The 21,893-nt window shown below is 46.9% G+C and overlaps 1 protein-coding gene across 1 annotated transcript in view; it reads left to right on the forward strand.

Moving 5' to 3' along the window:
- Positions 1-20,658, forward strand: part of TFIP11 (tuftelin interacting protein 11) — a 115,300-nt gene extending 94,642 nt beyond the window's left edge. The window contains exons 3-13 of the mRNA XM_066583513.1: positions 1,491-1,629; positions 3,601-3,757; positions 4,312-4,439; positions 4,545-4,697; positions 6,401-6,904; positions 10,670-10,773; positions 11,766-11,934; positions 13,807-14,050; positions 16,149-16,291; positions 18,719-18,884; positions 20,082-20,658. Coding sequence (XP_066439610.1) covers positions 1,491-1,629; positions 3,601-3,757; positions 4,312-4,439; positions 4,545-4,697; positions 6,401-6,904; positions 10,670-10,773; positions 11,766-11,934; positions 13,807-14,050; positions 16,149-16,291; positions 18,719-18,884; positions 20,082-20,431 — 2,257 coding nt within the window. The 3' untranslated portion in view covers positions 20,432-20,658. The remainder of the gene's footprint in view (positions 1-1,490; positions 1,630-3,600; positions 3,758-4,311; positions 4,440-4,544; positions 4,698-6,400; positions 6,905-10,669; positions 10,774-11,765; positions 11,935-13,806; positions 14,051-16,148; positions 16,292-18,718; positions 18,885-20,081) is intronic.
- The last annotated feature ends 1,235 nt before the right edge of the window (positions 20,659-21,893 follow it).

Consider the following 21,893-nt stretch of genomic DNA (forward strand, 5'->3'; position numbering starts at 1 on the left):
TTAGGTGTCCCGTGGATCCGGACGGCTTCCATAGGCTTCAATAGAAGCCTGCAGGAGCCGTCCCCGCGGGAGACCCGCATGAAAATGAAGCATGGTCCGGATTTTTTCATGCTCCATTTTTTTTTTATTCCCTTTTATTGACCATCCGCGGGTATTTATCTACCCGCGGGTGGCCAATGCATCCCTATGGGATGCGGATCCGAATGCGGGTGATCCGCTGCGGATTTAAATTCATCTTTTGCCCGTGGACATGAGGCCTTATACTCGGGTGAGGTAAAAAAAACAAAAACGCAATACTCACCTCCCACCTGGCTTCTGTGTCCCTGGCATGATGGTCTCCCAGGTGGTGCGGCAAGCTGCTTGAGACTTCTTCCCGCTGTCATCTCCCTGCTTGGCTTTGAATTCCCCCGCCGTAAGCGCTGTGATTGGATTGAATGACAGCCAATCACAGCCGGCGCTCGATCATTCCCAGCCATTCAGTGAACGACATCACTGAATGGCTGTGATTGGTTTATCGAGCGCCGGCAATTACGGTGATACCAAATTAATAGAGTTTTTTTTTTTTTCATGTAGTACCAGATAAAGTAAAATACTTTTTTTTTTTTTTGCATTCTGTCGCCATCTTTTCACCTCCTAACCTTATTTTTCGTCAGTGGGGTCGTATGAGGTTTGTTATCTGCAGGTTGACCTGTAGTTTTTACATTCGATTTTTTTTTTGGATTGCTTTTTTCCTTAGAGATGGGTGGCCAAAGCGGTGCAGTTCTGGCACTGTATATGTATATTCATCGGACAGCGTCTATTGTGCGGAAATAATATTTGTGATATTTTCATAAATTTGGACTTTTATGGATGCAGCGATACCAATTTCTTATTATTTTCTTTTTTTTTTTCTTCACTTTTTGATGTGACGACTTGGAAAAGAGGGGGTTAAATTTTTTAAATATTTTCTTCTAATAATTAAAAAATATGTTAATTTGTTTTTATTCTGCATAGGGGACTCAAAGTTGCGATTGTTTGATCGCTTGTACAGAATACTTTATCCCGACAGATATCTTATTAAGACATGCAACAGGCACGTCTTAACAGTCAACTGTTCATGATGGCATTGGGGGCTTTCAGAAGGCCCTTGGCTGCCATGACACCAGACGTCACCATGCAATCTCATCACGGGGGTGTCGTATAGGTCATCACAATCTCGATCCCTACATTTAAATGCCACTGTCAGAATTGACAGTAACATTTAAACGCTTAACGGCGCGATCGAAGTGATCTCCTATCACAGCTGCTGTGGGCAAATGTCGTCTGAAGAAGACCCGCTGTGTATAGAATGGGCAGCGCTCCCAAGCCCGCTCTATACATTGGCGTGTACCTTACATGTGTGCTGCCCATCAGGATTGTGAAATGTCTGTCCTAAACCAATCAGCCAACATACAAGTAATACACACGAGTGAATGTGAAGTCTCACACAACTATATTGTTCTCTCTTTAAGGTCGCGGGACTTCTCTGCACCGGTAAATTTCATCAGCGCCGGGATTCGCAAGCCTGCAGCGGAAGAAAAATCCGATAGCGACTCTGAGAATGAGGCCGCACCAAAAGTAGAGGAATTCCAGCCAAAGAAGCTCAGAACGGTGCGCTGATCCAGTTATTACCTTAAGGCCTGATTCGCACAAACATAATACGGAAGCAAGTCCCAGCTGAAGCGCAAATGTTATATGCCATGCGAACCGTATTATAGCGATCTGTGATGCTGTCAGTTCGGGTTATTAGACTTGCACTCTGTCTGGGACTTGCGGCCATAGTACGGCTATATAAATGCGCCCCTGTAAGGGATTGCTCCTACGTGGCCAGTTTGTTGCAAATTTTTCGCAGTGGAACAATCCACAGTAAATCTGCGCCAAAATCTGTTTGGTGGAATTTTGATATGGATTTTTATGATTTCATTCTTTCATATTAATTGAATAAAAGGGTGAAATCCTCTGCGTATCCCCAGCAAAATCAACACCAAACAGTGTGGAGTTTAATGCAGACTTGGTGTGGATTTACTGCTTCTTTTCCCGCTGTGGAGAGTACATAAAATCTGCCACATGGCAATATACCCCTATATATAAGACACTGACCTGTATTACAATACACACATTTCCTCTAGTGATCGCTAGGGAGAAAATATTACATGCCACCTATTCCAATGAATGGGCGAGATTGTAATACATGGTTGCATCATATCCACCAGATGCTCCTTTCAGTGAATTTCTGCTTTTTGATGTCCATTTGCTGTACCAAGGGATATATATATATGCACACTTTATTAGAACTTCTGCCCTCTCACGATTAGAGTTGCCTGCATGGAAATTCTCCCCGTGATGCCAGAGTGCCACATAAAATCGCGTGGATCAGTTTCAGTGGGAATCCACATTACATGGGAAATTCTGAGATCTGAGCAACTTTCAGCGAGACTGGTCATCGGTCCTGGACTAGCCGGGCCGGGATGTCACTGCCAACCGTGTGGAGTTCTATCGTGTAATGGTGTGGAGAGTATAGCGAGAATGACGAGATCGAGGAAAAAAAAAATCTAACAAATGAGGATCCTGTGGACGGAAACAACTCGTCACTGAAAGGGGTAAGAGGAGGATGTCAGGAATCGTTCTGATGAGCAGGCGCTGCACAGTCAAGAGCAGCTGAATACAACGCTGGAGCTCTAGCTATCCTGTCCCAATGCATAACTCGCCGTTCCTTAGCACAGATAGACTATAACAGCAGACGACCAGCTCCAGCGCCATTGTGTCTAAGAGAAACAGAAAGACGAGACTTCAGCGAGCAAAAGAGCGCAAAACTTGTATCACTGAGCAGCGGAAAAACATCTCCTGGTCAGATGGACCCAGATTTCTGTTGCCCCGTACTGATGGGAGGTCAGAATTTGGCGCAAGCAGCATGAATCGCTGACCCCTTCCTGTCAGCTGGTTAGAACATGTCAGCACTGCCATCTACTAGACGCTTACTGTCCGCAGGGGCCGATATTCCTGCAGAGCAATTTCATCACCCAGTGGAATCTACGCCACAACAAATTGCTGCAGTCCTGAAGGCCAAAGGAGTCCAACACTACTAGATGGGGATCATACAGTGTGTACGGGCTGGGTGTGTCCACCCCTTCAGAGGATTATGTAAAAGACCTGTCAAATTCTATTTAAATGAAATGTAGCCCCGGTGGGTTCTAAGCCTGATTTATTGAAATACGAACATATAAAATGTAATGCCATCCCCTGTAGTAGTTGCGCAGCTTCTCGCAAACTATACATGGCACATATAGATTTACATTTTTATACAGATCTACATCGTGCTTTGCTATATGTTATTCTGGCATTATGCTCATTAATCAGGAAGCTTCGGGTGAACATTGCTATACTTCCTACAAACAATCAAAAAACGGAATGCATATGGTATAACTTAAAATCTTCATAGAAACAGGAGAATTGCGCAGTCACAACAGCATCTGTGGCTGTGATATGTGACGGCCTCCTTTATAATATGTTGTGTAGTTCCTCTTACTGAATGACCAAAGTCTTCCTGTAACATAAGATTTGCATTCTGTCTGCTTCTTGCAGGGTGGGAATTTTAAGCCCACGCAGAAAACATTTGCTGGAGGGATCAAGTCCAATAATGATTTTGGCTCCTGGGAGAGACATACCAAGGGGATCGGTCAGAAACTGCTGCAGAAGATGGGCTACGTCCCTGGGAGAGGCCTGGGAAAGAACGCTCAAGGTAACGGCCATAGGATAGCGGATACATCAGATCTGTGCCGCCTGTGTGTCCAGCATGTGACAGGAGTCAGGGCAGATTTCTATCTCCTAGAACTACCAATAAGGTTCTTATTAAATGACCGCAAGTAGAGATCTTGAAAACATAAGGGATTGGTGCAGAAAGTATATTGGAAAATTGTATACAATTGTATGTTGTATAACTGAACTTTTTACAAACTTGTGACATGCCAGAAGATTTGATCGGTGGGAGTACAGGTGCCAAGACCCCCACTGATCACTAAAAGAACATGCAGAAGGACTCAGCTCAGCCTGTTTGGCTGTCATGGCGAACTATGTTTGGACTCCATAGACTTTTTATGGCGCCTGGGGAGTAACGGAGATGGCCGAACGGGCACATGACTCAGAAGAGTTCTTCTTCCCACTTATTTTAGTGATCGGTGGGGTCTCAGCACTCGGATCCCTACCGATCATAAAGTTATTCCCTATTCTGTGGACTCCTTTTAACTTTAATATATTTTTTTGTGGAAAGACTTAAATGAGTTTTGTCTTGTTCAGGTATCATTGCGCCTATTGAGGCCAAGCAAAGAAGAGGTAAAGGAGCCGTGGGCGCCTACGGCTCAGAACGCACCAAGCAATCCTTGCAGGATTTCCCCTCGGTGGATTCTGAGGAAGAGGAGGAAAAGGTCCGTACATGTTCTTCTCATCACAGGAGATGCAGACTGCTGCCGCTTCTGATGTTTACTTGTTATTAATCTGCAGTTTGTTTCCTTTTTCGTTGTCGCATCCAGGAATTTCAGAAAGAATTGAGTCAATGGAGGAAAGACCCAGGCGGAGGCAAGAAGAAGCCCAAGTATGCTTACAAGACGGTGGAGGAGCTCAAAGCCAAGGGGACTGGAGGGAAGGCAATGTCTGCTCCCCAGAAGGAAATCTCACAAGTCAAGGTTCGTTCAACAACTCTGGAAGAGTAACTTTCCATACGTCGTTCACTAAAAGTTTATCCCTATTTGTGTTTATGGGCCAGATCTGTCAATTTGGGTAAGCCACCTAGTGCATACTTCTCCTTAGGCCTGGCACCTAACGCTGGCTGCGTACCTGCACTTTTGGAATAAGCTTACCTGTGTATGTACGTGGGGAGTAACATTATATCAGGCCAGTATATGACTTATAGTATCACATAAAAACCCATTGTCTCAAAGGATGGTGACCATTTAAAGGGCTTGTCCAGGACTCTTACAGTTGATGACTTATCTAAAGGATCTCTGGCCGCTCCTGGTGCAGACAGTGGTGCAATAGCGCTGTCAACATTGCAGCTCCCCCTTCTGTCAACTGCCTTAACTGTCACTGCAACTAAGGGGCTAAGCAGGTAGGATCAGAGGTAACTGCGATACAACCTTTGCAGCAGTCTAAGCTGTATATTTGAGCCAGCGCACCCATGGTTCATGACACCGACGCAGCTCAGGTGTCCATATCGGCCACTGGACGTAATAATAGGTAAGGGGTTAAAAGGGTTGTCCCACTCCTAGCTGTTTTGTTACTGGAAGCAGACAGCTCTGAACTTTGTGCAGGGCCCCGGGTTGATACTGCAGGCTGGGTCCTATTGAAGTGAATGGGGTCTCAGCCTGCAATACCAGTCCTAGCCACTGCGCAATGTAAGGAGCTGTCTACTTCCTGCAGTGATACGGCTAGAAGTGGGACAACCCTTTTAAAGAGGTTGTCCTAGTTGTAAACTATTCATTTCTATTCTTAGGCCTGTGTCACACAGACACCTTTGCGCACCCAATACACAGTAAATAGAACCTATTGATTTCTATGCGTTCATTCACATACATATATCTTGCGCCCAATTCCATCGTGCAAAAAATACACGGCATGTTCTATATATTCCTGCGCATTTGCACAAGAAAATAGCATAACTGGTTTTATAGGTTCTAATTGGCCACTTCAATGTACGAGACTGGGGCTGCAGTTTTTTTCTTTGCGCACGTAAATGCTTACGATTGTAAAAACCGCAGTAGTTCACATGAAACCGCAACATCCGATGTGCAAATACGCTTCCGCTCGTGTGACACAGGCCTTAGGAAAGGCTATCAATAACAGATTAGCTCCCCGGGTGTGGTCATGCATTGAGCTGATTTCTGCAGGAAGCATACAGCTCTGTTTCCACTGTAGTGGCCGGATTTGGTATTGCAGGCTGTCCCCACTTATTCACTTCAGAAGGAACTTTGCCTGTAATCCCAAGCCTGGCCACTGCAGATGGAATGGAGCTGTGAGCTTCCTGCAGAAATCACCTCAGTGCCCAAGCACATCGGCCCACCAAACAGTTGATCTGCGGTAATCCCGGGCAGCAGACCCACACTGATCTACTATTGATGCCATATTCTCAGGATAGGCCATCAACCGTTTACAACTAGACAACCCCTTTAAGCTAATTTGAAGCCATCTCACGTGAAACCCCCTCTATTAGATACACATGCATGGAGTGATGTGCTAAAGAGGATCGTTTAAAGGGGTTGTCTCATGGAGATGTCTCATGGAGATGACTCCTTTCCAAACGGACACCATAGACTGGTCGGGACCCCCATATCAAGAATTCCTGTTGGCCGGCATCATAGACTAATAGGATTTGCCTTTTTCTTCTGTTCAGGTGATTGATATGACGGGACGAGAGCAGAAAGTCTATTACAGCTACAGCCAGATCTCCCACAAGCACAACATCCCAGGAGAGACCCCCACAAGTGGGAAAGAGGAGAAGCCCCAGGGGTTTGTCCTGCCTGAGCTGGAGCACAACCTGCAGCTCCTGATCGAGATGACGGAACAGGAGATCATCCAGAATGACCGCCAGCTGCAGTACGAGCGGGACATGGTCGTCAATCTCACCCACGAGCTGGAGAAGCTCTCCGAAGTGTTATCCGGGGAGGACAAAGCCATTTATAACCTGAGCCAGGTCCTGAAGACGGTGGAGGAATGCGAGCAGCGGATGCAGCCGGGCTGCGACAATCCCCTGACGCTGGAGGAGTGCGCGCGCATATTCCAGATGCTGCAGGACAAGTACTACGAAGAGTACAAGCTGTCGGAGAAGGCGGACCTGGCCGTGGCCATCATCTATCCTCTGGTGAAGGAATACTTCAAGGACTGGAACCCCTTACGGGTGAGTGAACTAAAATATCATGGGGTGAAGATCAAACGTCATCGTCCTTTAGTTGTACTGATTCAATAGGAAAAGCACATTAAGACCTCCGGGACACTGGCTGTGAGTGCGAGTTGGGCGATATCACAGTGTTAACGACCAGTTCAGGCTGGTGGTCTCCACCGAGATGAGAAGTAAGGAGTCCAGGCAATTTAATAGCATTTATTGATCTTATCGCTATATTGAAGGGGTTGTGCCAAGGTGGCATCACCTGTTCAGATGGCCTTTTAAATGTCAACGTCTGGGGTCTCACGCTCAGGAGAACAGAGAGCCGCCCAGTAGGATCTTGGTTGACCTGCTATCCTCTTATTACAAGACGGTCATACATGTGAACGGCCGTTCTGTAAGCTGCGTTTTCCCTGCAGTGGACAAACCAGGGAAAATGTCAGGCTGGCTGTGGCTGCCCCAGGCAGAATCGGCTTCTTGAGGAGGGTGCGAGGGGCAAGAGTGGGAGTGATCATCTGATTGCCCCAAGCCCTGTATCTTGGCACAACCCCTTTAAGTCTTATACGTATGGGTTAGTTTACCAGCCAAGTTCTGTCAGCGTTTGCAACGTTTTGCCTCGATTTTAGTTTTGATTTCAGCCGCCGGTTCCTGCAGCCAACAGCGGGGTTTAGGGCACCCCAGCATTGTGATGGGTGATGAGGTGTGCTAAACACGGAAAAATAGTGCAAGCAGCGCTCGAGGCCCCATTGAAATCAATGGGAGTGTTATACCGCGGCGTTCAAAACGCTGTAGTCAATGCGGTAAAAAAACAGATGTGTGGGAGTGGCCTAAAGGTAGCTTCACGCACGTTTATTTACTTTTAAATGGAGAGACGCCACTTTGGTATTTTTATGCAGTTTTTGATGCCAGAACCAGTAGTGGATCCAGCCGTGGGGAAAAGTAGAAGTCCTTTCTTTAGGCACATTCATCATTGCACTCAGAGCATGCTTGGAGCACAACAACTTGGCTCTGACTGTTCTTCATTGCAGCTCTGGAGCGCATGCTCGGGCCATTCATCATTACTGGGTCACACGCGACTAAGGACGCTTGGGAGTGTTTTTGCCGGCCTCCATGCAAACCTATAGTAGACAGTCTTAAAATGCGCCAGATTTATCGCCGTGACTCATTCTGGATGATACATCTGGCGCATCTTTAGACATCTTTGTCTAACATTGTACCAACTATTAGTTGGCATAGGTTTATACCAGCTTTTACACCAAGAACTATCTTGTGTCATTGCAGTCAGGCCACACACCCTTTATAGTGAGGCTACACCCATTTCTTGTAGAGCCCACACCCCTTTGACCGTCTCTGCAGAAAAATGTTAAAAAAAAGGACATAATAAATGTGGTGTACGGCATGTGAGACGGTTTGTGGTGTCATTTCTGCCAGGAAATTGGCGCATTTCCAATAGTGAATCTGCCCCACTGTGTGTGAGAATCCACCTTAAGGCCTCATTCACATGGGCGTCATTTTGGCATTTAAATCCCGCAAGCGATGTTCAGGGGTCCCGCACGGCCCCCGCGGTGAGATCGGGGGAGCGGTGCAGGTGTCATGGCAGCCGGGGGTCTAATGAAAGGCCCCAGGGCTGCCTTAGCAGACTGCCTATCAAGCCATCCACACAGGGTGACTTCATAGACTGCCTGTAAAAAAGCAGTATGATGTAATGCTATAGCATTACGTCATACTGCAGGAGCGATCGAAGCATCGCATGTTAAAGTCCCCCAGGGGGACTTCAAAGTAAAGTAAAAAAAAAGATCAATAAAGTTTTTTTTAATTGTTAAAAAAAAAAAGTTATAAAAGTTTAAATCACCCCCCTTTTGCCATATCCATTATTAAAAAATCAAAATCATAAAATAAAAATATGTATTTGATATCGCCGCGTCCGTAAAAGTCCGATCTATCAAACTAGTGCATTATTTTTCCTGCATGGTGAACGTCATGTGAAAAAAAAAATAAAGAACGCCAGAAATACACTTTTTTAGTTACCCTGTCTCCCAGAAAAAACGCAATAAAAAGTGATCAAAAAGTCGTATGTATTCCAAATTGATACTATCGGAAACTTCAGGACATCCCGCAAAAAATGAGACCTTGCTCAGCCACGTCGACGGAAAAATAAAAAAGTTATTGCGCGCACAAAATGACCGCAGAAAATAATTGAAAAAATTAAATATCTTAAAAAAAAAATACAAGTACTACAGCAAAAAAAATACTATACAAGTTTGGTATCGTAGCAATCGTACTGACCCATAGAATAAAAATATCAGGTCGTTTTTGTTGCAATTTGTGCGCCGTAGAAACAGGACGCACCGAAAGATGGTGGAATGTCGTTTTTTTTCCATTTCTCTCCGCTAAGAATTTTTTAAAAGTTTTTCAGTAAATTATATGGTACAATAAATAGTGCCATTGAAAAATACAGCTCGTCCCGCATAAAACAAGCCTTCATACAGCGACGTCGATGGATAAATAAAGGAGCTACGATTTTTTAAAAGGGAGTAGGAAAAAACAAAAATGGAAAAAAGCAAAAAAGCTCCGTCACTAAGGGGTTAAATACCCCGCCTCCAGCAAGCGAGTGCTGTGATTGGCTGAGCCAGCGGTGCTCGTGATCCAATCGGAGCCGGTGCTCGATCATTCACAGCCATTCAGTGAATGACATCACTGAATGACTGTGATTGGTTCATCGAGCGCCGGCTCTGATTGGCTGAGCCAGCAGCGCTTGTGATCCAATCACAGCACTCGCTTGCTGGAGGCGGGGTATTCAAAGCCCCACCACCAGAAAGAGAGTGCTGTGTCAACGCTGAGGACATGGCAGCCTGCTGCAGCGCCAGAGACCAGCATGAGGGACTCGGACTCAAACGCTGCAGGCGAGTATAAGACGCCCCAGAAAATAAGACATTGTGCCTCTTTTGGGGCCAAAATTAATATAAGACAGTGTCTTATTTTTTTGGGAAACACAGTAGTACTTTTGACTGAGGAATTTCGGGCTGCCGACCATGTGAATGGACGATAAAATCGCAAAGAATAATTGTGACTTTGGTCATGGCTATTCTTCATCTGATTTGCGGCTTAATTTGTCGCTACTTTTTTTAAAGACGCGAAGACCTCATTTACACTGAAAGATGATCGCTCGAACGACAGTTTTGAGCGATCTTTGCATAGTCTATAGTAGCTAATTAGCTACTAAAGAGCTATGCAGGCAGAGTGGGACACCACCGCTATCTCTCGGCGAACAATATAAGCAAACAGCTGCATTGTTCTCTGTGCTTACAGCTCGTGTGCCGCTGTGAGCTACCAGCAGGACGCAAGCTGAAAGAATCTGATCAGCGTTGCCGACTGTAATAACAGCTTGCACCACTGATAAGAGTTCATGGCTCAATTCTAGAAAACTTGAATTGAGCGAGGAACGACTCGTGCACGAAAACTGCATGATGTCCGTGCATTCAGACGCAGCGGTTATCGCTTGAAAGACGGCTTTGAGTGAATTTTGAGTGACAATCGTTGTGTCTAAATGGGCCTTAACTCAACGTCAAAATGACGCTTGTGTGAACTAGCCCTTAGGGTGCGTTTAGGCTTGGCGGATTTGGTGCGGATTTCGATGAGGATCCACAGCAGATTTCCCCACTTTAAGCGTGTGAGGTCAGCTCCACAACAAAATCCGCACCAAATTAGTTCTGTAAACGTATTATAGGTTTTTTTATTATCGTGGCATGAGTGACTAATCCTGACTGTTGCCTGATTTAGGACCCTGTGTACGGTATTGATATCATGACCAAGTGGAAGGATCTTCTGGAAGAAGGACATCTGTCCCACAGTGCACATGACGCTGCAATGGACACCTATCACAGGTACGGTCTGGCTCTATTAAACCCATTTCCATAAACCCTATTAGGGGATTCTGAGTTAACAGAGGGAGGTCTTCTGTCCCGGACCCTCATCTCTTAGAGTCTTTTTACACGGCACAGTAAGCATTCCGATTCTGGTGACCCAGTGGGAGTCTGAATGATGATCGTAACGTGTAAATGCATGCGCCGACTGAACGACGAATTCGCCATTTAGTTTCTGCATGCATAAAAACGTAATGACGATCGGCTTGTGTAAGCGGGCAGTAGTCCATATGTGAACTGCCTGTTTACTGTGAATGGAGGCTTGTGAGTCGGAACAAAGGTTCTTACACAGATGATTTCTGGAGATCACAGAAAGGGGTACATCGTGATCTGCTCATTGGAGGGGGACCCTTCTAACAAGTAGGGAATGTCCAGAGTGGAGAATCCCTTTAACTATAACTATTTGTTTAAGGGATTGTCCGACTTTAAAAAAATAAATAAATGGCTGGGCCTTTAATAAAGGGGCAATACTCCCCTCTCTTCTCCCTGTGGGAAAACTGCAGAGCGCCAGTGGCGATCCTGGTCTGTATCGATAAAGGTGACTGCTGCAACTAATCAGATGCCTCAGCGTCACCGTTCTGAACTCCTGGCATCATGGCACGCAGGATGTGAGTGCTGATGCCAGGAGATGGGTGGTGACGCTGTGGCTGATTGGCTGCAGCAGTTACCTGACTTCCGCTGTCCATACAGACCAGGACGGTCACTGCAGCCACTATGTTGTTTTCCTGGGAAGAAGAGATGTGAGTATTGCATCTTTTGTTGTTTGATCACATAACCAGCCTTTTGTTTTACGTCCGACATCAACCTTAGAAGGGTTTCCTACAAAGCATTTTATAACCTGTCACAAAACTGTGATTAGTGGGGTTGCTAGCCGCTAAATATCCTCCCCCTTCCTCCTCAAACAGGTCACAGCTCTATTTCCTATCTCTAGATTTCATTTTTCTCCTCTGCAGACTCCTCTGGGAGACATGGGTGCCGTTCCTGAGGAATATCATCTCACAGTGGCAGCCCAGAAACTGTGCGCCCATGGTGGATTTCTTGGATAGCTGGGTCTACTTGCTGCCAGTCTGGATTCTGGATAATATACTGGACCAACTCATTTTTCCCAAATTACAGAAAGAGGTGAGTGACTAACTTCGCTTCATTGTACAGGTGTTATTACCTTTTTTATTTTTTTTTTCAAACTTTTTACATGTCAGAGTGACATGTAAAAAGTTTTGATCAGTGATGGTCTTGGTGCCGAGCCCCCCCACTGATCACTGAAATGGAGGGGCTGCAGTGCTCACCCAAGCGCTGTGTTTCTTCGGCTGTCTTAGTTGCACATTGGCTGCTTTCGACAGCTGGAGACAGACCTATAGAGATCTTAAGAAGTCTATGTGTCCGTCTTCAGCTGACAAGAGAAGCCAACATGTAAAGATGACAGTTGAAGGAGCACAGCACTTGGGTGAGTACTGCAGCCCCCCATTTTAGTGATCAATGGGGGTCTCAGCACCTGGACCGCCACTGATCGAAACTTTTCATGTGTCACTCTGACTGGTCAAAAGTTTTTAAAAGCACAGTTACTTTTTAAGTTTTGACGTCCCACACTGTTGTTAAGGGGGTTTTATCGCCACAGATATTTATCCATTATCCATAAGGTAAGAGATAAATGTCTGATTGCTGGGGTCTCACTGCTGGGACACCCAATGTTCGCAAGAATTGTGTCTCCAAATGCCTCTGTGAATGGAGCAGCGGTGACCATGCATGACCATTGTTTCATTTACTTCTAAGGGACAGATTGAGATTTCCGATCAGATCAATCTGTCCCATGGAAGTTAACAGTGGTGGTCGGGCGTGCGCTCTACCGTTAATCCCATTCACAGGGGAGGAGTTCGCAAGATCACCGGGAGTCTCCGTAGTCAGACCCTCAGTGATCAGACATTTATTCCCTATCCTGTAGATAGTGGATAAATGTCTTTGGTGGTAAAACCCCTTTTAAAGGGGTTGGCTGGGACTTTGGGCATTTTTCTATTGATGACCTATCATCTGCTGGGTTCACTGCTCGGGATCCCCACCAATCGGCTGATTCCTGGCACTGCTGTCAGTACATAAGCAGATCATACCAACTAGTGCAGTGGCTTAAGTTGGTAAGTGCAGGCGCAGCTCCCATTGAATTCACCATCCTGGCCCGCTGCGGTATGGGCGGCACGATCTGCTTTCTGCGCTGTCCGTACTGAAAATGGTACCACCAATCAGCTGATTGGTGGGGATTCCAAGAAGTTGTGTAAGTTAGGGAGACGGTGTAGTCGATCAGGTCCTGGCTGTTTCTGTCCTTCTAACCACCACATTCAGCCTCGTCTGGTGGCAACGGGGGGCCATAACTCAAGTCTAGATGGAATACCCTTGAATTAATAAATGTCCTGTCAGCTTAAATTCAAACCTATGTGTCTCCAAGGTTACAGACTACAAATCACTCCTGTGTAGTCTGATGAGGCTGTCATGTATGACTCCACTCTTTCTTGCTTAAAGGGGTTGTCCAGGGTCAGAAAAAGCATTACTGCTTTTTTGCTAACGCAGCACCACCCTTGTCCGTAGGATGTGTTGGTATTGCAGCTTAACTCTCATTCACTTCAGAGGAGCTGAGCTGCAATACCACACACAACTCTATGGACAAGAGTGTCGCTGTGTTTGCAAGAAAGCAGCCATGTTTTTCCAACCCTGGACAACCCCTTTAATCTAGAGATAGCAGAATAGGGGTAGATGGAAGAGTGTATCGGGTGTCTGCAGGATGTGACATGTTTGTAGTCTGTAACCATAGAGACACAAAGGTCTGCAGAGGAGCTGTAGACACAAAACATATAAGATATTTAATCGGGACTGTTTGCAGAGTTGCATCTTTTTTTTATTTAAGCTGGATTGGAGTGATAGAACACAGTAGTTGCAGAAGTCTACACACCCTTGGAATTACAATATTCTCATTAAATATGATTTTCCGTTTATGGCATTTATGTGTAGGTGGAGAACTGGAACCCTCTGACAGACACGGTACCCATCCACTCCTGGATTCACCCCTGGCTACCATTAATGCAGTCTCGGCTAGAGCCGCTGTTCTCTCCAATCAGGAACAAGCTGGCCAACGCCCTTCAAAAGTGGCACCCCAGCGACTCCTCCGCCAAGCTCATCCTGCAGCCTTGGAAAGAGGTGTTTACCCCCGGATCCTGGGAAGCCTTCATGGTGAAGAACATTGTGCCCAAGTTGGGTAAGATGTTACGCTAGAATATGTAGTAGACATAGACCGTCTGCCAATCACATGAGCTGCGCTCACTGTAGCCCCACCCACTCCAACGGAACAACCTCACATGGGTGCGGAATAAATTGAGCCTATATTTGAATACACAGCCGCCCAGTTTAAGTGAGGAGGCGGGGCTACCTGGAGAACAAGCTATGAGCGTCTGTTCTAGCAGCAGTTTAAAGCGCGCTCCTCTGGGTAAGTGGCTACAATGCAGCCTATTGTAACATTTAAGGGGTTTTCTGGGCACAAAATGGAAATTCTGAAAATACTGCAATCTAGGAGTAACAGTAAGTTACTCACCTTTACCCTCTTCTTCCTCCCGCACAGCCGCCGATCTGCCGCTGTATGTACATGCATAACTTCCACAGTAAACACAGCAGCAGACTGTTACCTACGACTCCCAGCATGCATAGAGCTGGTCTACCAGCCAGCACTGTAGCTCCGCCCACAGCTCACGGGTCCTACAACTTACCAGCACCAACCTCCCTCTCACTGAGAGTGCACAGAAAGCTGCCGAAGCCGACAGACAGAGCAATACAGCGCAGTGCTTCCTGTCCTCCCATCATGCACTGCTCACAGGATGTTGCAGGCTATGGACAGGGGGGAAGTAGCAAAAGCGGACAAAATGTCAGAGGAAGTGGATATATTTTCGGGTGGAGGGTCACGTGACGTACATAGAAAATGAATAAAGCATCTGGAGCAGTGAGCCGATGATAGAATGACTTATTGTGATGATGGACGTTAGATCTTATATTAGTCCTGCCCGGAATACCCCTTTAACACTTTACTTTCTGTGAGCAGAAAACCCCTGTAACTCATGAGTGACCGTTGCGGTCCACAGTCGTGCACCAAGTTGCATCCAATCAGTAGGAGGCAGGTTACTAAGTGCGCCAAAACTCTGGGTCAATTTTCGACAAAAAACTGGTGTACGAGGACTTGGACAGATTTATTTGTCCTTTAGACACTTTTAGTCTAATTGGACACTTCTGAAAATTCTCTTTTAAAGGGGCTTTACTATTGATGACCTCTTCTTCTGATAGGTCGTCAGTAGTTGATCAGCGGTGTCCGATCCCCACCAATCAGCTGTCCTCCAGCTCCTCTATCCTTGTAGACAGCTCTGTAGTGCAGTGGCCACGGTTGGTATTGCATTGGATTCAGTGTGAATTGTGCTGCAATATGGACAGAGTTGTCTGCTTCCAGCTCTGCCTGCAATGACAACGTCCCCGATATCGGCCACCGGTGAGAATTCTGAGCAATGCATTAACTATTGATGGTCTAACCTGTGGAAAGACCATTAATAGTAAAGTCCCAGGCAGCCTTTTTAAGCTGACTAAATTTAAAGGGGTTCTCCCACTTCTAACTATTGATAACCTATCCTCAGGGTAAGTCAGCAGTAGTAGATTAGCTGGTGCTCCGCCACTTAGGATCCCAGGTGATCAGCTCTTTCCCCAGGCTGCCGTTCTAGCATACAGAGTCGCCATGCCGCCAGCAGCAAATTGTTCCATACTTTGTCTAGTACAATGGAACTCAGCTTGCAATACCAGCCTGGGCCACTGTGCAAAGTACAGAGCTGTCTGCTTCCGTCGGCCTGTGGAAATAACTGATGGCAGAGGGTCCTGGGTGGCAAATCCCACCACTCTGCCACTGCTGACCTATCCTAAGGACAGGTCATCAAGCGTTGGAAGTGGAACAATCTTTTAAAGGCAGCGATATCTCGTTTTACAAGGCTTCTATTTAGGTCAATAGGAATTGGCATATAACTGATTTTCCCTCTAGTGGTGGCAACTGGAAGCACAATTGTCTGGCAAGTATATGCATTGGGTAACAGCAACAGTTTTGGCTGAAGATACAAAGCAGCAGAGTCTTGTGAAATAGTAAAATACTCCGAATCATTTAGAATACTGATTTCTTAGAAAATCTCGTGTGAGCGAGTCGGGTGGACAGAACATAGCAATGTATTGTGCCAGGAGAATAAGATGAGCAAGTGCTGGTATTAGGATGCTGGGACTTGTAGTTCCACCTCTGCTGTGTAAACATGTCTTGTGGGTTCTGATGTGTCTCGCAGGGATGTGTCTTGGAGAGTTCGTCATTAATCCGCACCAGCAGCACATGGACGTCTTCCACTGGGTGATGGATTGGGAGGGGATGATCTCGCTCTCCAGCCTCGTGGGAATCCTGGAGAAACATTTCTTTCCAAAGTGGCTCCAGGTAAGTGGATTACAGACTGGGCTCCGCTTCACAGCCTGGCCGAGCTTCACAGAGGCTTTACATCGACACGTGCAGGCAGCGGGCGCAAATACTACAATCTCTAATACAGATGCTACATCTTAACGAATTGTTGCAAATAGTAATTAAAGTTGTTTTTTTTCCCCATGTTGTAAAACAAAATGACTGGAATATCCAAAAGTTTTAGATTTTGGGGCACAGAGAGGTTTTTTTTTTCTTTTTCAATGACAACCCTGACAAACGATGCATTTTTGGTCAGTTTGTCTGCTTTCTCCATAACTTATAGTTTTTCCAGAGTTCAGCTCCGGAGCACAGCGGGTACTGCCTGCCATGATCGTTCATACTCAGAAGCGCGGCATCCTGTCTCCCTGTGTCTGCTTCTAGTGAACCATTGTCTGTAAGGCTAACTTCACACGGGCGAGCGTGATATGGGGCCGTGAATCCCGCCCCCCGTATTGCGCTCCCCACCATGTGAATTCCCCAGGGATGTGGAAACGGCCTTGGATCACTTCAGGGATGTGGGGATCCTCTGGCACAGATGTCACAGCCACGGCAGAGGATCGCAGAGTCCTCTCATTGCTTTCACTGGGCCGGCGCTGCTGCCGCAGGCCCAGTTGAAAGCAATGGGGCTGCGATGCGAGATCATGCAGCCAGATAGAACATACTGCCGTGTGTTTCCCGCATAGTATTGCATCGCGGCCCCAAACGGGAAAACATCGCTCATTGAAGTAGATGGGGTTCATATATGTGCATCTAAAAAAGCCTAAATCTTGTGTGATTTCCTCGGCCGTGGGAGCCGGGCCTAAGGCTGTGTTTACACGGAGCAGTAAATCATTCACACGAGGGAATGATGACAGAATTCGCTCTTGCAGCCTCTTATACAGGCAGATAAGTTGTTTGTGAATTGGTTCATTCATCGTTCAGTCGTTCACATTACTGTACAAGTGAATGTCCGTGGCTAAAAGATCGCTGTTTACACGAAACGACGAGCGAACGAATATTGTTATACCGGCATAAAATGGACGATCGAGAAGCGAACAAATTCTCACTTGTCGTTCAGGCGCTGGCCGTGTTTACACCGAATGATTGTCGCTCACATTCGCACAAACCAATTTTTTTTTTTTTACCGATTATTGTTCCGTGTAAAAGGGCCCCGACCCTTCAGATCTCCGCACTCCCTGACAACAATGAAGCCTGAAAGCCTTCGGCGTCGCTGAAACAAACCGTCCGGTCTTATGTGTCACGAAGGAGCAAATGTCTGATCGCAGTATTAGGGCTCATTCACATGAGCGGATGCAGTTCCTGCGCACCAAAACTGTGCGTATTTAATCCGGATTTGGCTGTTTTTCATGCATGTAAAAAAACAGTGCGAGAAGGTCTCCTGTGTAGATACACACATCGTGTATCCACGGCATTATTATAGACTTTAATAGGCATTTTTGGCCTAATACGGACCAAAATAGGACCTGCTGCAATATCCCATCCGAATACCCCAACACAATGGTGTTTGTGCCGTATTACACCCATAAAGAATATGCATGTAATATGGAATGCAAATACGCCCATGCAAAAGAGCCCTTAAAGGGAGTCTATCAGTAACCCCCCTGAATATAGAAGTCCGAACTATAGATGAGGGACATGATAACCCGACTCCTATGTTGCGCTTTCTTCTAAGTTTTGCCAAAGCCTTCAAATCTCTGATTTCACTCTGCACTCGCAGTACGCTGATTGAGTGCCATCCAGCTGATGGGCAGTTCACATGCTGGCACTGGGCACTCTCTTTACTTTTGTTCCCTTCACTATTGATTGATGTCTCCAGCGCTCGAGTCATGGGGCATTCGAGTCCCTGCACATGCGCCGGCTCTTGAAGTGCAGCGCATGCAGTGTCTTGAATACATGGTATCTCCAGCCCAAGGGACAGGTCCATCACTAGTTAAGGGGCCGGATTTGGGCTGAACCAGACCAATTTTAGCTTGTGAACCACCCATTTGATAGTTCTTACTTAATTAGCATGCCATGTGACACAAAATTAGACATTTCAGGGCCTTAGCAGCACTGTGAAGTGAACTAAAGGTATGGATGGCGATCTCCTCACACCCCCATCTATGGTTAGGGCTTGTTTATTGGAGAGGGTTAGAGTCCGTGACAGGCTTCCTTCAATACTGTGATCAATCAATTGCTCCGACATGAGGCATCCGGACTGAAGTCACATGTAGTAGAGTATGATTTGCTGTCTACTTGCTCTGAACGTAGCTCGGATATGGCTCTGCTGAAACTATTTACCAGATGGTTCTAACAACTTCATGGATTTCCTTTGCACAACTGGCATGTACAATCCTTGTTGATTCTTCACTGTGTGTCATACAGTTTTTGGTTGGCTCCCCTCTGACTGTCGGTGTGTTCTTGCAGGTTTTGTGCTCATGGCTCAGTAACAACCCAAACTACGAGGAGATTACAAAGTGGTATCTTGGCTGGAAGTCCATGTTCTCAGACCAGGTTTTAGCCCATCCGGGAATCAAGGACAGATTTAATGAAGCCTTGGACATAATGAATAGAGCCGTGTCCTCCAATGTTGGTGAGTACACTCCTCTCCAAATTAACATTCATTTCGCAACATTAAAGGACAATTGCAAGTTATCCGATATCCACAGGATAGGGGGCGGCTTGCTGAATTGTGGGGCTCTCACGGCCGAGACCCCTGCCGATCTTGAGAATGGGGGTCCTGTGTCCCCGGTTGTCCTCACTGCAGGGTGTGCAGTAACTTGCAGTGAGGAGGACACTGAATGGAATGCTGGTCTTGTACGTGCACTGGCACTCTATTCGCTTTTAGCGGGACTGCGGAGATATCCGAGCACAACACGCTTGGGTGTTTCTGTCAGCCCCATTGAAATTAATGGAGTACTGACCTCACATGTTCAGCCCATGATCCCGTCATGCTGACATCACTGTGGGAGAAGATACGCCCCCCCTCCCCCCCCCCCCGTAGTGACAGGCAAAGTGGGAAACAGGAGTTCTGTTTTTGACAATGATGGGGGTCTCAGATGTGAGACCCCCACCACCACCACCACCACCAATCAGCAAGTTGTCTCCCATCCACAGGACCTTGAAATTGGGGTACAATCCCTTTAATTGTCACCTATCCAACTACTTCTCCTTCCAACAACGGCTGATCATATTAGGAGGGTGAGGAGTGGTTCCTACCGGAAAGACCCAGATTAGTTTAAAGGGCTATTCCGGGACTTTTTATATTGATGACCTATCCTTACTGGCTTTTTACACGGCTCAGTGATTGATGATATTCGTTTACTGGATCATTGGGCTGTGTGAAGGTGCTGGTGATTACCTGACAAGCAAACGCTCATTCATCAGCTGATCACATCTGTCATGTGGCACAGTAAAGATCATCGTTGGTGGCACCTCTCCCCATGTAAACGGCGGATGTGCTATCGACAATGGTGAAACTCTTATTGTATCTCATTGATCAGCGCTACTTACATGGCATGATTCGGCCGTGGAAAGGCCTTAGCATAGGTGATCAATATCAGAATGGTGGGGGTCAGACTCGTGGCACACCCACCAATCAGCTATTAGTTGAACCATGGTCCACCAGAAGTGGCACAGCACCATAAATTTTACAGTGGATGTTATTGGTACTGCAAGCGTAGTCACATTTACTTGAAGCCTTTATGGCCCATGTGGTTCGCTATTATGGAGCCACTGCCCATTACAGTGGATAGTACCAAGTAACCCTTGTTCCCTGTCTTCACCCTAGGTGCGTACATGCAGCCTGGTGCCCGGGAAAGCATAGCCTACCTGACCCAGACGGAGAGAAGAAAAGACTTCCAGTACGAAGCAATGCAGGAGCGACGTGACGCGGAGAGCATTGCTCAGAGAGGCATTGGAGTTGCTTCCGTGCCGATGAACTTCAAGGACTTGATCCAATCTAAAGCCGAGGAACATAACATCGTCTTTATGCCTCTTATCGGCAAACGGCATGAAGGGAAGCAGCTCTACAACTTCAACCGCATTGTCATCTACATAGACAGGGGGGTGGTGTACGTGCAGGGAGAGAAGACGTGGGTGCCCACCTCCCTGCAGAGCCTGATTGACATGGCCAAGTAGAAGGTGATGTGTCAGCAGCTCCGCAGGACTTTGTATATAGAGGCTTGACACTGGAAGGAGCCGTCACTTTTTACTGCCCCGGACTATTCTTTTCCTGGTGTCTATTACGCTGTGTAGTGGCATCCTCCATGATGTGTTCTGCGTAGACCGCTCAGGAGAGGAAAACCCATCAACGACCCCCAAATCTACGGACTAAACCTATTTGTATAGATTAAACATGACCATTATTTCTGGGAAGTGTCCTTATTTATGCACCAAACGGTATCTGAAGGTTGGTTGTCAGTTTCAAACATCCTATTAGGAAAGCCTGAGATACGGAGGACCCGCCATGTACTCATGTCAGTGGGGCCGGCTGTATGGCTTTGCTACCACGGCCCTGCTGACTCTAACGTCTTCGAATCGGCTCCCTGCATTGTGAATGTGTCCAGTGTGTGATCCCCTAAGCTCGCAGCCGATGGGTGACGTCAGATTTGATTGACAGTGGGGACCGCCCACTTGACTCATTCACAGCTTCGGGAGACGAACCTAAGAGGAATGGGGAAACGTGGCGAGTATAAGTATTTATGGTCATGTGATCTAACCATGTGACTGCGTCATCCATGACCTCCACCGTGCATGTGCTGAAATCTCTGATTACCTTGTGAAGAGCGCGAGGTCGTGGAGGCCGCCGCCACGTAAAGTACAGAACTGTCATTGGTTTGCACTCTGTAGTCTTTGCAGATTTTAGGCTGTGGCTTGTCAATGCTTTTTGGAACATTTGAAATCCCTTTGAGGCAGGGTTCACACAGGGCGGATTCCCGTCGGAAATCCCGCGGTTTGGCCGCAGCAAAAACGCGAGATTTCCGCCGGGAGAACCGCCGCGGTTTAAGCTGCGGCGGCTTTGAAGCGGCCCGGCCGCATGCTTTTCCGTTGCGGCTGGCTCTCACATAGAGGAGAGCGCAGCCGTGACATAAATAAACAAAAAAACGACTGTAAACAGACATGCTCAATCTTTGGAAGCCGCGGCTTCAACCGGATTTACCGCAGCGGATTAGCCGTCCCGTGTGGACGAGGTTTCTGAGAAACCTCGTCCACATGGCTGGCTAACCCCGAGATTAGCGGCCGCGGGCGGATCCGCTGCGGCAGAACAGCGGCAAATCCGCCCTGTGTGAATGCAGTCTTATGCTCGCTTCACACGGGGCGTATTTTCGCCGGAAATCTCGCGGTTTGGCCGCAGCAAAAACCGCGAGATCTCCGCCGAGAGAACCGCCGCGGTTTAAGCCGCGACGGCTTTGAAACGGCCCGGCCGCATGCTTTTCCGTTGCGGCCGGCGCTCCCATAGAGGAGAGCGCGGCCGTAACATAAAGAAACAAAAAACCGACTGTAAACAGAAATGCAGCTTCTTTTGAAACCACAGCAGCCGCTACCGCGGTTTCAGACGGATTTACCGCAGCGGATTAGCCGTCCCGTGTGGACGAGGTTT

Source organism: Eleutherodactylus coqui, chromosome 11 (genome assembly GCF_035609145.1).
Source record: "Eleutherodactylus coqui strain aEleCoq1 chromosome 11, aEleCoq1.hap1, whole genome shotgun sequence".
NCBI lineage: Eukaryota > Metazoa > Chordata > Amphibia > Anura > Eleutherodactylidae > Eleutherodactylus > Eleutherodactylus coqui.